The 16,365-nt window shown below is 38.0% G+C and overlaps 1 protein-coding gene and 1 long non-coding RNA gene across 9 annotated transcripts in view; one reads left to right on the forward strand and one right to left on the reverse strand.

Moving 5' to 3' along the window:
• Nucleotides 1-12,696, forward strand: part of ikzf2 (IKAROS family zinc finger 2) — a 60,020-nt gene extending 47,324 nt beyond the window's left edge. For 7 of the 8 annotated variants that reach the window (XM_083536288.1, XM_083536289.1, XM_083536287.1 and 4 more), the window contains 3 exons: nucleotides 5,379-5,516; nucleotides 7,612-7,743; nucleotides 10,545-12,696. In XM_083536288.1, the coding sequence (XP_083392414.1) occupies nucleotides 5,379-5,516; nucleotides 7,612-7,743; nucleotides 10,545-11,266 (992 nt within the window). In that variant the 3' untranslated portion in view covers nucleotides 11,267-12,696. The remainder of the gene's footprint in view (nucleotides 1-5,378; nucleotides 5,517-7,611; nucleotides 7,744-10,544) is intronic. The other variant, XM_083536291.1, reaches the window with a different exon arrangement.
• The window catches only part of LOC310723396, a 388,685-nt gene extending 372,567 nt beyond the window's left edge, over nucleotides 1-16,118 (reverse strand). Inside the window, exon 1 of the long non-coding RNA XR_014532671.1 lies at nucleotides 15,990-16,118. This is a non-coding gene — a long non-coding RNA (uncharacterized lncRNA). The remainder of the gene's footprint in view (nucleotides 1-15,989) is intronic.
• Between the last annotated feature and the right edge of the window lie 247 nt (nucleotides 16,119-16,365).

The following is a 16,365-nucleotide window of genomic DNA, read 5'->3' on the forward strand; positions in this document are numbered from 1 at the left end:
TTCTGTCTATGTGTCTACCTGACTGTCCGATTGTCTCTGTTTTTCTGCCTCTTTGTCTCTCTGCCTGTCTGTATGCCATTTTTTCTCTTTGACTGACTGTCTCTCTGTCTGTCTGTCTGTTTGTCTAACTATCTGTCTTTCTGACTGTCTGTATGATTGTCTGTGTCTATGCCTGACTGTTTGACTGTCTCTATGTCTGTCTGCACCCCTCTCTCTCTCTCTCTCTCTCTCTCTCTCTCTCTCTTTCTCTCTCTCTGCCTCTATGTCTGTGTCTGTCTTTCTGCCTGTCTGATTCTTTGAATGTTTGTCACTCGTTGTCTCTGTAACTATTTGTCTTTTTCATTGTCTGCATTTCTTCTGTTTCTTTTTTTGCTCTGTATCTAGTTCTCTGTCTGTCTCAACTCATTTTTTTTTCAGTCAGTGCCTATCTATCTATCTATCTATCTATCTATCTATCTATCTATCTATCTATCTATCTATCTATCTATCTATCTATCTATCTATCTAGCATCTATTTCACTTTTTCATAAACATGTCTTTTGGAAAATCCTTCTTGCCCTTCGCTCCTCGTGTCGGCCGTGTGAGCGTTACTTTTTAAATAACACTATATCATGTTTGTCACCAAATCAGCGGTTTTGTTTAAACCTCTGGTATTTTCCTGGCAATCACTTGGTCATTGTGCTTCTTTATTTATTTCGGGGGCGAAATATTCCCATTAATCACAGGGAGAATATTCTCATTAATCTCAGCGGAAATAATCTTGTTAATCTCAAGGGAGAAACTCCCAATAATAGGGAAATAAATACTCCTATTAATCCTAGAGGAAATATTCTTTTTAATTTCAGGAAAGAAATACACTCATTAATTTCAGAGGAAAAATATTCTCATTAATCTCACAGTAAATACTCTAATTATTCTCAGGGGGGGAAATACTAATTAATCTCATGGGAAAATCGTCTTATTATTTTCAAATTAAAAAAACTTTTTCAATAGTTTCAAAGAAAATAATATTATTAATATCAGTGGAAAATTATCATTATTATTCTCAGAGGGAAACATTTTTCTCATTTATCATTAATCTTATTAAGGCCTAAAAATAATTAATCTCAGGGTAAAAATACACTCATTAATCTCATGGAATATTAATCATATTAATCTCAGTCGAAATACTCTCATCAATCTCAGGGACAAAATACTCTCATTAATCTTAAGTAAAAATACTCATTGTTTTTAAAGTAAAAAATTATTTCATTAATCTCATAGGAAATAATCCTGTTCATCTCATGGAGGAAAATACTCTCATTACTCCCAGTCAATTAATACTGATCCCAGTCTCCTACTGATTTATTTATCTCAGGAAAATATATTTTTTAGGGAAAAAATTATATTCTTATTTCTTAAGAATATTTTCATTTTCTTTTATGCTGAAGAATATAAAAAATATTTATTCTTTTATTCATTTTATTTTGAAAAAATTATTATTTCATTCATCCGAAAGGAAAACACTCCTCTATTTCTACTTATCTTAGGAAAAATATTAAAATTTTTCTCAGGAAGAAATACTGCATAGTTTTGTTTTTCACATTCTTTTATTATACACTTAAAAGGCATTTTTTTTTTTTTTTTTTTTTAAACAATGATCACACAGATGTGTGTTTTGGAGTGAACACCCAAATCCATTTGCCTCTGACAGAGCTGCTGTTATTTTTTACTTTTTTTCTTTCCTTTACGTATTTTCCTCACGATCACGCCTTTGTGGAAGACGAATACACTTAAGTTTCTCTCGTTGAGCTTCTGATTCACACACACGTCCTGATCCATCTTTTCTCACGGTGTTAGATGACAAAGCCAGTGCAGATTTTCATCTGTGAAAAAGTCTCCTCGGCCTCGTCTCATCCTTCTGCCATCTCACTTTCACTATCAGCTTCACTGCGCCCTTCCTGAAATGCGTCAGTGGTATTTTCATAGTCCACACTCTTTACAGGTAACAGCACGAGTCTGATCGTAACAGGTGGAGTTTTTTTCTTTTTTCTTTCCTTTTTTCATATATACTTCAGAATATGTTCTCACGTGCAGGTCTGCGAGCGGCTTTTGATGAACAATACTGAAAGTGCCTGACACCACAGAGGCTGAAGCGGCCCGTCGATTTGGAAACACTTTTGGCTGACTCATCCCGTCGGCGTTAGTGAGCCAGCAAAGCTTCCACATCTCAATGAATGAAAGACAGAAAGACAGAAAGACAGAAAGAAAGAAAGAAAGAAAGAAAGAAAGAAAGAAAGAAAGAAAGAAAGAAAGAAAGAAAGAAAGTGCATAGGTTAACGAATGACTCGGCATGTACAGTGAATGAAACTCGCGCTCAGTCGTGGAACATGGCGTGTTCCTGAAGGAACTGGATCCTCCTCTTCATCTTCATCTTCCTCCTCCTTCTTCCTATCATCCTGCTGTGCTGGCCCACACTGGAATGATGGGCTGTTAGGGTTGGTGTGTCATCCTAGTGTGTGTGTGTGTGTGTGTGTGTGTGTGTGTGTGTGTGTGTGTGTGTGGAGGCTCAGTGTCAGTGGAACTGAGACAATGATTCACCTCACACCTGCTCTGGCTAAGCAGAAAAAAACTCCCTCTGTTCCTTTCTGCTGTTTTGAACGATTTTCCAGCTACTACATGAGTGTAGGTGGTGTGTGTGTGTGCGTGTGTGTGTGTGTGTGTGTGTGTGTGTGTGTGTGTGTGTGTGTGTGTGTGTGTGTGTGTGTGTGTGTGTGTGTGTGTGTCAGATGTGATTGTCCGAGCCGCAGAAACCCAGGCTGCAATTAATTTCAATGTCGAATCCTACTCTTACTATTAAACTGAATTATTGACTTTAACCGTAATAATAATTATTATAATAAAAGGTCTGCATGATACGAGCACTAACAGAGTTACACATAAAAAAATATATAATAAAATTTTGCACATTTTAGCTGAAAATGAACTCCCGAGTTTTTGAATTTGGGAATTTGGGATTAACATTATAAATAACTGATATAAAAAAATTAATTCATTGAATCATCCGTAAAAAGTTCACAATATTTTTTCTCTTTTTTATTGTTTGTTGGTTTGGTATTTTTTATTAAAAATCTCATCCAGAGACACTGTTTATCTCAAGGATTTCTAAGTATCTTTATTGATTTATTTGTGTTTCTTTAATTGATTGTATATCTATTGCTTTTCTTCTAAAGTAGCTGTATAGTAGTGGATGAGTGTTTGATCATCATATCCTTCCCAAAAAAAAAAAAAAATCTTTAATCGAATCAGTCAAAAAGTGACTTCATTAAGTTGTGAGCAGTCGTTGTTGGTGCAAAACAATAAAATACACAATATAGACAAGTTTTAGGAAACCTGACTTTTTTTCAGCCATATGTGGTTCTCATCCCAAACTTTTACCACAAAATTTGAGGCCCACAATTATATGGGATGTCTTTGGATGCAGTAGCATTAAATTAAAAGCTTAAACTATACTGAACATCTTTGGGATGAATGTGAACTCTGACTGCACCACAGGCCTCCATGAATTAAGTAACACCCTGAACGATTCTCACACTTCTTCTTCTTCTTCTTCTTTCGGGTGCTCCCCTTAGGGTTCGCCACAGTAGATCATCCGTCTCCATACCCCCCTGTCCTCTACCTCTTTCAACCCAACTACCTGCATGTCTTCCCTCACCACATCCATAAACCTCCTCCTTGGCCTTCCTCTTTTCCTCCTTCCTGGTGGCTCCATCCTCAGCATTCTCCTACTGATATACCCCATGTCCCTCCTCTGCACATGTCCAAACCATCTCAATCACACCTCCATCACCTTGTCTCCAAAACGTCCTACATGCGCTGAACTAATTTCTAATCCTGTCCATCCTCCTCACTCCCAACAGAAACCTCAACATCTTCAGCTCTGCTACCTCCAGCTCCACCTCCTGTCTTTTACTCAATGCCACTGTCTCTAAACCATAAAACATCTCAGGTCTCACCACAGTCCTATAAACTTTCCCTTTCACTCTCACAGATACTCTTCTATCACAAATCACTCCGGCTATCACTCTTCTCCACCCACTCCACCCTGCCTGCACTCTTTTCTTCACTTCTCTAACACACTCTCCATTACTTTGCACTGTTGACCCCAGTTACCTAAACTCCTCCACCTTCTCCACCTCTTCTCCCTGTAACCGCACCACTCCACTGCCCTCCCTCTCACTCACACACATGTACTTTGTCTTACTCCTACTGACTTTCATTCCCCTTCTCTCCAGCGTGTACCTCCACCTCTCCAGGCTCTTCTCAACCTGCTCTCTACTCTCACCACAAATCACAATATCAACACAAATCTCCAAAAATAAAAGAAAGAATGGAGGTTATTATTAGAGCAAATCGAGACTTATTGTGAAATATGTTGTTCTAATATATCATTTACCAATCTAATGATCAGGTGTCCACAAACTTTTGTCCAGATAATGCATATTTATTTATATAATTTTTATTTTTATTTTATTTTTTTTTATTTATTTTTTGGATGCTGCATTCGCAACAAACGTGTGTGATTGATTATACAGTAATGCTCGAATCCAATGCAACACCGTGACACTGGTAATAGAGCCATTGTGCATCTTTGCTCCAGGTCTTGTCCGTCTCCATCTTTCTTTCTTGTGATGGTGTTTGCTCTTCATTCATCAACCAATCAGTGCAGTAGTTTCAGTAGGGTTTTTCACTAAAATTACAGATTTTTTAAAACGACTTTAAAAAGTAGACGTACACCAACAAACTTACTCAATTACAGTAACGTGAGAGCATGTAATTCATTACTTTCCACGTCAGATTACAGTTTAGATAGGATTATTAGGCGTATGCAGTCAGGGGTTTCCGCTCGGCTCCTATGTTGAACGTTTTTTTGGATTCTGCGTCTGTGTTTTTTGCCGAGAACTCTACAGCGCAGGAAATAAAAAGCGAACGTTTCTGATTTAAAATGATGACAGCGTCTTATTGTCGTTTGTTGTGATGTCATTTGTTCCATGGCACTGACTTTATGACTGGGTGTGTGTGTGACGGCACACAAGTCTTCCGCCGACCTCATGGAGAGTCGGGTGTTTTGCGTTGTGACTGTGTGTGTGTGTGTGTGTGTAGTGTAGTGTTTTTATTTCTGTGTGGGATTATTCTTCCACTCCGAGTTTTACTCTGTTGTTCTTTTTTCTGCTGACCCATCTCAAGACATATTGAGTTGCATCATCACGAGAACTTGCCCACTCTCTCGGTTGCTACCTCAGAGAGCGAAACTGCAGTCGTGCGTACAGTCTGAATGACTTGCTTCGTAGTATTACTAATAGACGTTTTTCTTTCCTTTGATGTCCTCTCTTTTTTAGTGGGTAAACCACACAAGTGTAACTACTGTGGGCGGAGCTACAAACAGCGAACCTCATTGGAGGAGCACAAAGAGAGGTGCCATAATTACCTGCAGAGCGGTGGCATGGACTCCGTCCCCAATCCGGGTCCGTATGCGGGTAAGTGCATCTGGATTTCCATCGGTCAGTGTTCTAAGCAAGTTTAGTTTATATGGGGAGGTGGTAGTTTAGTGCTCAAGGCTCTGGGTCACTGTTTGGAAGTTGAGGGGGTTCAAGCCCCGGGATCGCCAAGCTGCCATGCTTGGGGCCCTTGAGCAAGGCCCTTAACCCTCTGTGCTCCAGTGGGCGCTGTATCATGGCTGACCCTGCTCTCTGACTCTAGCTTCCTAATGTGACTAGGATATGTATGAAAATTATTTCACCATGCTGAAAAGTACCTGTCAAGTTCAATTGAAAGTGAGACCAGGTCAACATGCGGCAAGTCGGCTTCATTCGCGCATTGTGTCTGTGTTTTTGTCAAACAAGTCTGGACAAAAGGTTCATTTTAAATAAATCAACACTAAGAAGTTATTTCGCAAAAGACAGAGATGCGACAAAAGCTAATTAAAATTCTACAGCCCTAAACGAAATTACATTTAAAGCACTTTAGTGAAATAAACCCCGCCCACAACCTCTCATTTACGTTTACAGCATAAACGGCCTTATCCAGAGTGACTTACATTTATCTCATTCACACAACTGAGCATCTACATGGACAAGAGCCTTGCTCAGGGGCCCGAGTGGCAGATTGGTGTGGCTGGGATTTGGAACCAAAGGCCAATGCTTATCCACTGAGCTACCATACAAACTTTATCCTAAGCTTTTCTTTACTTTATCCTTTTTATACATAATGAGTCAGTAGAGCTAGAAATGGTGACCATTCTTTAGATTTTAAGTGTTCTTAAAAAAATATAAAAAATATATCTTATCTTTTATCATTTATATTATAAAAACAATGTAACATAAAATACCAAAAATCGGGCCAAATTCTTTATTACTATCCATCCATCTACACCTCCATTTTTCTATCCATCCATACACTGTTGTAAAGTCCATAAGGATAAAACTATTATATAGTGTATCATAGTTTCTATTAAATGTTCTTCTTTTTAATCTAGACAGACAGACAGACAGACAGACAGACAGACAGACAGACAGACAGACAGACAGATCCAACCATTCATCTGTCTTTCTCTCTTTATAAGATAATATTTTCTGGTGGGACATGGCTTCCATACAACCAGTCAAACACCCATTTTTCAATTGATTCATCCATCCATCAATCCATCCTTCTGTCTGTCTGTCTGTCCTCATGTCTGTCCTTCCATCCATCTTTCTGTCTGTCTGTCTGTCTGCATGTCTGTCCATCCATCCATCCATCCATTCTTCTGTCTGTCTGTCCGCATGTCTGTCCATCCATCCATCCACTCATCCATCTGTATGTCCATCCATTTATCTGTCCATCTCTCTTTATACCATACTATTGTCTGCTGGGTAATGGCTTCCATACCAACAATTAAACAGCCATTTTTCTATCAATTCATCCATCCATCAATTCATCCATAAATCTGTCAACCCATCTTTTGATATTATTATGAATTAAAGCAATGGCAATTTTTAGCGTGTTTACTGAGCATCAAATAAATGAAATTCAGTAATTTTAATATGAATTATTTCAAAAGACGATCGATGGCATTGACATTTCAGATGTTTTTTTATGCATTTGTGTTAACTGTAAAATGATTTTTTTTTTACGTTACTGTGTCTGCGTTACAAGCTCCGCCCTGTTTCACATATTATATCTGGGACACCTCAACGTCTGACCTCAATCCCTCTTTTGATAAGAGGTCACGAGGCTTTTTTTTTTTTTATTTCGACAGCAGCAGACATCTCCCGTCCTGGTTTCAGTCACGTCATATGGCATTAAGCTAATTGTTTAGGACAAATTAAATCGACTCTGCTGATGCTCGACTGATGTTTTGTGATGGGAATGTCCTACTCGACACATGTATCGAATCTTTGTAAGTTCATTGGCAGCATTATGGCAGCAACAGGTTAATCTGTAGCGCCAGTTTTGTCTTGATGCAAATTTCTGATAAAAACACCTCAAACTAGTTCAAAACGCCAACTTTCCACAACGGATGATAATCTGAACCCCTGCAACATATTCCCTGAGTTGCACACAAGCTTACTCTGATTTCTGATTCCTTTACAGCAGAGGTTCCTAAAGATCCGAGACCTCTAGGAGAGGTTCCCAGCATAGTGCCCTTCGATCGGCCGCCTGTCATCGAGAGACTGCAGGCCAACGTGGCCAAGAGAAAGAGCACCACACCACAGAAATTTGTCGGTGAGTATCACGTTCATAATATGACAAAAGGTTCGTGAGCAGTCACCTCACCGATGGAAATACTGTAGCCTTACTCAAAATGAGAACCGATTGCTAAATATAACCACAAATATTTCCTTTCGAGGCAGAGATCTTAATGTCAAGTAAAAATCGGCTAAGAGCCAAAACATACTCTACTTGAAAACAGGTACTTTTTTTTTTTTTTTTTTTTTTTGGGGGGGGGGGGTGAAATGCCAAATAATGGTCTATAAAACCAATTTATTAATAATATCTCATCTTTTTCTTTCCTTTCTGCAATATTTCAGTGTCGCCGTTTTCAAAGTGTACATTATGCAAATCCTGATGTTAAATGTTCGGTGCAGTGCGGTTTCAGGGTGAAAGTGTTTGCTAAATCCAAACACTGCAGGAAAGCGAAAGAGAGAGTATGCCTAATTTGCTACAGCCTGGAGATGTTTTTTCCCCTTGTGGTTTTTTCACACCTGTAACTTTAATCGAGCAATGTGCAACACCTCACCACATCCACGTTAGGCAGGGGTTAAAATTCGCTCACCCGGCTCTTTGCGCGGGGCTTTCCAACTTTATTCAGAGCAAAAAACATCTAAACAAGAACGATCTCGACGTGAAATAGATCAGCTCGAATGCTGCCTTTCGTGCCGGTAAAACAGGGCTGAAGTACGTTATATACAGTTCATACGTATGTTAACGTCACGTACAGGCGTTTGAAAAATTGAGGAAACATAACCGGCTGAAACAGAATTTCTGAATTAACAGTTGGAAATTTTTTTTATAGTATTTACCATATTAGCATGCTGCTGAAAAAATCAATAAATAAATATAAAATAAAATAAAATGTGTATATATATATATATATATATATATATATATATATATATATATATATATATATATATATATATATATATATATATATAAATATATAAATAAATAATTAAAGCTCTTAAAATAATGATTTAATTAATTAAGAAAAACTATTCTAATACAATAAAATAATAATAATAAATGTAGTTGTTTCTACTATAAATACCATTACAAAAATAATACTTAATGCTTTCCTTTACATACTGTGTTTGTGTGCAGGATGAAATAATTATAATCGAGTTATTTACTACAGGAATCTGGAAGTTTAATGGTGTCCTAATGGTCCTTTATTGGTGTCCAGTATATACCAACATACCAGCAAGTTGGCAAAGGTGTTATATTGGTGCTTAATGTATCCAACTTTACATAACAATAAAAGGAAACAAATAGCCAACAGAGACCCACAGGGATCAGTACATTTTCCATTAAAACCAATCCAAAACCCATTATAATCATTAGAACCATTACAAATTCTTTGCAGGTTTTTTAATGTATTATTAGTAAATAAAGATTGAACAAAATAAACGTTTTGATGGGAGGAAAATACTTAGGAGTTGCAAAGTCAAACTCCGTGTTTCTCAGCGACAGGCCAGAAACCTGACTGATCTAGAGAAGATCTGTGTGGAGGAGTGGGCCAAAATCCCTCCTGCAGTGTGTGCAAACCTGGTGAAAAACTACAGGAAACGTTTGACCTCTGTAATTGCAAACAAAGGCTACTGTACCAAATATTAACATTGACTTTCTCAGGTGTTCAAATACTTATTTGCAGCTGTATCATACAAATAAATAGTTAAAAAATCATACATTGTGATTTCTGGATTTTTTTTTTAGATTATGTCTCTCACAGTGGACATGCACCTACGATGACAATTCCAGACCCCTCCATGATTTCTAAGTGGGAGAACTTGCAAAATAGCAGGGTGTTCAGATACTTATTTTCCTCACTGTGTATATATATATATACTGTATAAGATTGGCATTTTAAACACCCAATTCCACATTTAATTCCACATCAGCTCCATTTGCTCTTATAATATCCTCCACCCTTCTGGGAAGATGTTTCACTAGATTTTGGAGATTTGTGCTCATTCAGACACAAGGGTGTGAGTAAAGTCAGGTACTGATGTAGGTGAGAAGGTGAGGAGGCCTGGGGTGCAGTCAGTTCACATTCATCCCAAAGGTGTTCAGTAGTTCTATAGCATAAGATCTTCCACATCAACCCATGTAAACTATATCTATAGTCATCCTATATAATTGTGTGCCTTCAACTTTGTGGAAACGTTTTGGTTGAGATCCACAAAAGTCAGGTGTCCCAATACTTTGGTGCGGGTTGGTTTGTGCTTTTTGAACATCCCATTCCATATTCAGTCCCCATTTGCTGTATGTGTGTATATAGAGAGGAAATAGAGGCAACTAAACGAAAGGATGTATATGATCTTGTTTTTGTTGTTTCGTTGTACTTCATTTCACGTTTTAAAATGGGGTAATTCAGACCAGAACAGGATTCACGAACCAGTTTCACTTCTGAAATCTGATCTGTGATCAAAGTCGTCTTAAAGCAGACACTCGATAAACAAACCCGACCGCATCACAGCGATCGAACTGTGTATGATACGGGAGCAGAAATATACGTAGTTCACTGCAAAAGTTTATCAAATCAAATGTACTATTTATACACTGAATTTGATTATTTTGGGGCAGTTAAGAATTAGCAAGAGTGGTTCAAACAGTATTCATTCATATGCAAAACAGCCCAGTTGTTGCTTAGCAACTAAATTTTACTGTTGATGGAGCGTGTTGCATTGCGAAAGAATTGTTTTCTGTTTCCTTGAACCTTGGGGTCATTAATCCACAAAAACAAAAAAAGTCATTGCTGTAAAAATGTTCTGGTTTAAAATCCGCACGTTTGGTGACTGTTGCAGGAGAAAAGATGCGCTACACCTACCCCGACCTGAACTTTGACGTTGGGCTGAAGTACGAGAAGGAAGCAGAAATCATGCAGGCCCACATGATGGACCAGGCCCTCAGTAACTCCATCGCTTATATGAACCCCGACACTCTGCGTCCCATAATGTCTCACCCTCCACTCAGCATGCCCGAGGTGGTGCCAATGGTGAACCCACTGTTCCACTCGGTGTACTCACTCGGCCCCCGCCTGGAGCGCCCGAGCAGCCGTGAGTCTCTTCATCTTCCCCACCATCCGACTCACCAGCCGGAGTTTTCCACCCGTGCCAACGGTGCCATCGCCTTGGCACGGCCCAAAACCTCGCAGGCTCTGCGGGGGGAGGTGCACGACGCCCGCGACCGCTCCCCCAGCAACAGCGGCCACGATTCGGTCGACTCAGCTCGCAGCAGCCCGCGAGACAAAGTCGCGAATCAGCAGAACGCCCGGGCGGCGATGGCACGACTGGACGAGAGCGCCCATCAGCCCGGGATCCGCGTGTTCGGGCCCGAAGGAAACGAGGTGCGGGTGTTCCAGTGCGATCACTGCCGAGTCCTTTTTCTGGATCACGTCATGTACACCATCCACATGGGCTGCCACGGCTACAGAGACCCCCTCGAGTGTAACATCTGCGGCCACTGCTGCAAAGATCGCTACGAGTTCTCCTCGCACATCGTCCGCGGAGTCCACACCTTTCGTTGAAGGGATCCGCCATCTCTCCAACACGGATCCCAGATACACAACGAATACATATATGAAGGTTTAGGTCCTGCAGGTTTTTTTGTTTGTTTTTTTTTTTTTTTTTTTTTTTTTTGAAGGCGAAAAATATATGGGAAAGGGTTTTTTTTATTACTTCTAACACCTACATGATCTGATGTGTTGAATTTCCTCTGCATACACAGACACTCACTGACTCTCTTTCTTTCCTTCTTTTATTTTTATTTTTTTACTGCACTATCCAAAAAAAAAAAAAAAAACATTACCGAGCAGCTATTTTACCTTGGACATCATGAAGGGTTTTGTTTTGTGTTTCGTCTGATGTTTGAGCCTCTTTTCGCTCTCGTTCCAGTCGCAAAAGGACTATTTGAGATTTTTCTATTCGCCATATGAGAGTATCAGGAACAAAGTGCACTTGCGCACAAGGGACCTTCAATAGAATGGGGGAAAAAAAAGACTAATAAATGTAAATCTTTCTTTTCTTTTTTTTTTCTTTTTTTTTTTTTTATCGTGCTGCTGTGTTTTCTCAGTGCCTTGCCGATGTTTTGACTGTTATGATTTAGTGCTCGCCTTCTCCGTCGTCGTTTCAGGCCATGACATATTATAACCTTAGCATTAGAGGTTTTTATTATTTGATTTCATTTAACTATGAGTACGTGCAGGATCACACACTCTGTTCCTCATGCTTGTGCACCATCGTGATGTAGCTTTCTAGCCACATTAAATCCATCATCAAGCAGCAATTTATGGAAAAAAAAGTGCTTTCTTTTTTATGCAGCATTCTGCATTGCTTGATGAGCCTCTTCATTGCACCGGTACTGTATCACGACGTCTTATCTGTCTGTCAATGTAGCTTTTTTTTTTTTTTTCCTTCACTAACCCACTCGCTCACTCGACAGGTAACAATCACAGCTCGCACTTTATTACGCTGCGGAATTTATTACGCTAAATATTATTACACAAGCTCTGTATCTAGAGCGCCGGGTATTCGCTTGCTGTCTTACACCTCAGGTTGGAATTGACTTTTTACTTTTTAAAAAAATTTAAGTAGGTTCTCTATTAGATTAGGTGTTGAACTTATACCAGATCCACAGACCTAAAATGGTACAGCGGAAAAACCTGTATTTTTGTCGATCAAATGCTTCGTGCACAACTGTTATATATATAAATATATTAAAATATAAAAAATCGAAATATAATATAATTCTATATATTATAATGAACTGTTTACATTCCTGTACTCCAACAGTCTATTGTATCCACCTCAAATGTCAATTTTAAAATCAATAGTGATGTAAAATTACAGTCCGCCCACCTCTAATGCAGCACTATAACATTCCATACCACAGCGCTGTTCAATACTCGAACCTGATTGGACACAAATCGGCATTTTATTTTTTTCACATGACCATTACAGCAGATCCCATCCACGTCAGAAAGCTAGGGTCAGAACACAGGGTCAGCCGTGATACAGCGTCCTTGGAGCGCAAAAGGTTAAGGGCCTTGCTCAGGGGCCCAGGAGCAGCGATACTGCGGCTTGTGACCATCGACTTTCTGAACAGTAAGCCAGAGCATTAACTACAGAGCCACCATGTCCCAAGTTAAATAGATTTTCGGTAAATCCTGTTGTGAGTTTAAATTCTTAATATTCATATTGCTATTGTTTTTTATTTAATTCGCAATAAACACATTTTGTATTTGTTTGCATTTTTACGCAGGTGAAAACTCACAGCAGGAGCTTCTCAATATTAGTATGGTGGAGTTTCTTTTACATTTATGGAAGGAGTCTCCATTGTTAGGTTTAGTTTTTTTTTTTGTTTGTTTTTTTTCAATAGATTTTTTGAAAAATTTAAGAAAGAAAGTCTTGAAAAGCAACGTCTGTTTGTAGCTGCTATACCTCATTAACATTAAAGGTAACTATAAAAGGATAAAAAAAAAAAAAAGACCATTCTTCAATTATCAGATTTAAATAATTAAAGATATTAAACGTAACTATAAAGTAATAAAAAATTACGTCATTATTTTTTAAACCCCCCCAAAAAACAACAAAAAAAAGATACTTATTATTAGCAGCCTGCTGTGGTATGAGAGGAATAAAGAGGAATAAATCACTTCACGACATCCTGTTATCACGATTTAAGGTGTGCTTAGAGTTACACCACTTCGTCAGACCGTCTTGTCTTTCCATGTGTCATTCACAGAGGTGTTTTATTCCTGAACTCGTTATAATCCTTTAAACGCTGAGAATATCGGTGTAACTGTCAGTGTTTCTGTTCAAACTCGTGTAGGACAGTTTCGATGGACAGCCACTTGTAGCTTTATTGCTTCCTGTTTCCTCAGAGCTTTGAACACTGTTTCTCACTTTTTTTTTCTTTCTTTTTTTTATCTTTTCCGTCCGCATGGCGATCAGTGTTAGCGTCGTGCACTGTCTGAGCTTTTTACTAACTGGATTATGGGTAAAAACTGTGAATGATCTCCAGGTCGTAAGTCGTAGCACTGATCAAACAAACGCAAACACACACACACACAAAAACACACACATTCCTTTTTACATAAATCATCATTATGTATTATGTAATGCGCAGATTTTTTTTTTATTGTAGGAATTCGTGTGCGTGCCTTCGGGGTTTTTTTTCTGCGAACAAACACAAGTATTGAAAGTCAGTAATGAATCGACCGGCTGTATGCATTTTATTTAGATTCATTTTCATCTTTTCTTTTTTTTTTTTTTTTTTTTTTTTGTGCACTGTAGCTTTAAGTGGAAAATTACATTGTCGTTACATATCATGACTTTCACTCATGGCTTATGTTGAAAAAAAATAAAAATAAATAAATGGAAAAAGGACCAAAAAAAAAGGACTCAAAAAAGGAGGTGAAGGATGCATCGACGTAAAGACTATGTTTACAGCCACAAGAGCACGAGTGTTTGTTTATTGAATCTACACTGTGGGATGAGTGGAGCGTACTTGAAGTAAAATCAGTGGCACTCCGAGTCTAGCTTATTACATTCACGTGTACGAGGGTTGAGATTTTAACATTACTGTAAATATATATATTTTTGTGAAAGAAGTGTTTTTTTTTTTGTTTTTTTTATGAATGTGGGCCTCACGATCAGCAAAAATGAGGCCTCGCAGTATATCTTATATATATATATAGTGACTATATGTATGAATGAAATGCAGTATATTTTGGTACAGAAGTTAAACTGGGTTTATCTTGTTTTTTTTTTCTGTGTGTTTAAACATTTGGGCCTTCTCAGGTATTGTGTTGCCAAGATGCCTATGAAAAAAGTGGCATCTTAATGAACTGTTACAGTAGAAAGTTATTTTTAAATAGGGAAAAAAAAAAGAGTTTTTGTTTTGTTTGTTTTTTTAACAGAAATGAGATGTTAATATGTTCGACCTTTGACCTTCTGAAGGAAAGCTGTAAGGTGTTGGATTTTTAAAGAATGGACTTTTTTTCTGCATTAAATACCTTTAAACTCTTATTTGTGTTTGTGTGTGTGTGTGTGTGTGTGTGTGTGTGTGTGTGTGTGTCTCTTCTACGCTCTAATTCTTCTCGTATGTACTGAGGACATGTTTCAACTTGACAATCAGATGCTATCGTGTGCGGAGGAGTTTGTGAGCGGGTGTGAATGCGGTCCCATCTTTCTATTTATCTATTTGTGTATCTATTTGTCTTTTGTTTTATGTAGCACCTGGGTCCTGGAGAAACGTTGTCTCATTTCACTATGTGCTGTGTCTATTTCTTTCTCAAAGATATATATATTTCTATCTATCTTTCTATCTATCTATCTATCTATCTATCTATCTATCTATCTATCTATCTATCTATCTATCTATCTATTTAGATCTCTTTCTTTTATTTACATTTACATTTGCGGCATTTAGCAGACGCCCTTATCCAGAGCAACGTACAAAAGTGCTTTAAATCTCTAATAATGAATAAATCTACACTGGTACGCCAGATTACAAACTTAATATAAATATAACCCTAGAATTCTACAAGCTTGGAAAGTGCTAATTTAAGTGTTTTTTATATATATATATATATATATATATATATATATATATATAATTATTATATTAAAGGGTGTAAAAACTTTTACACTCGACTGTGCTACTTAAAAACGAGAGCTGTGCCCTAAATAATTAAATATATAGCTGTATAAACAATAGAAACCAGTTGATTGATTGGACTGTTTTCATTGATTCACTGATTTAGTCACATTTCTTGGGCATAATTATGCATTTTACTGGAATAAATAAATAAATAAATAAATAAATAAATAAATAAATAAATAAATGTCACACCAAACAATATAAAGAAGTCTGACAACAATATATCTTCAAATCTTTTGGACAGTTGAGTAGAAAGTACACTGGCAAATCAGAAACAATGAGAGCGGATCAGGAAGGGTGTGTGTGTGTGTGTGTGTGTGTGTGTGTGTGTGTGTGTGTGTGTGTGTGTGTGTGTGTGTGTGTGTGTGTGTTACTGTGTGAGGTTCTTCCCCAAACTGTTCACACAAAGTTGGAAGCACACAGTTGTATATGATGTACTTGGATGTGGTAGAATTACATTTTCCCTTCACTTGATCTAGGAGACCCAAACCAGTTCCAATCTGGGGTGAAGATCTGCAAACACTATTAAGATAAATGTGAACACTGACTGCACCTCAGGCCTCCTCAACTGAGCACAAAATCTCCACAGAATCTGGTGGAACATCTTCCCAGAAGAGTGGAGCTTATAATATCAGCAAATGGACACCAAATGTTGAGTGGGAAGTTAAAAAAAGAAGCACATGCCAATCTTTGTTCAGGTCTCCACAAACGTGTCTGTATAGTGCACTGTATATTTGCTCTGTATTGAATCTTCTCTAAAATGAGCAAAAAAACAGATATTGCATGTGTCAGAAATCATTTTCTGATCTAAAAGTGTTTTGTTATTGTTTTTTTTTTTAATTGACCGAATCATTTCTGTTCCCTCGATTCTCACTCGTTCTCGTGAATACTCATCATTCTCACCTGGAGCTCATTAAAGCGCTGTCTATTGAAATGCTCTTCAACCCCAGGACTGCTTGTCAT

Source organism: Silurus aristotelis (genome assembly GCF_946808225.1).
Source record: "Silurus aristotelis genome assembly, chromosome: 3".
NCBI lineage: Eukaryota > Metazoa > Chordata > Actinopteri > Siluriformes > Siluridae > Silurus > Silurus aristotelis.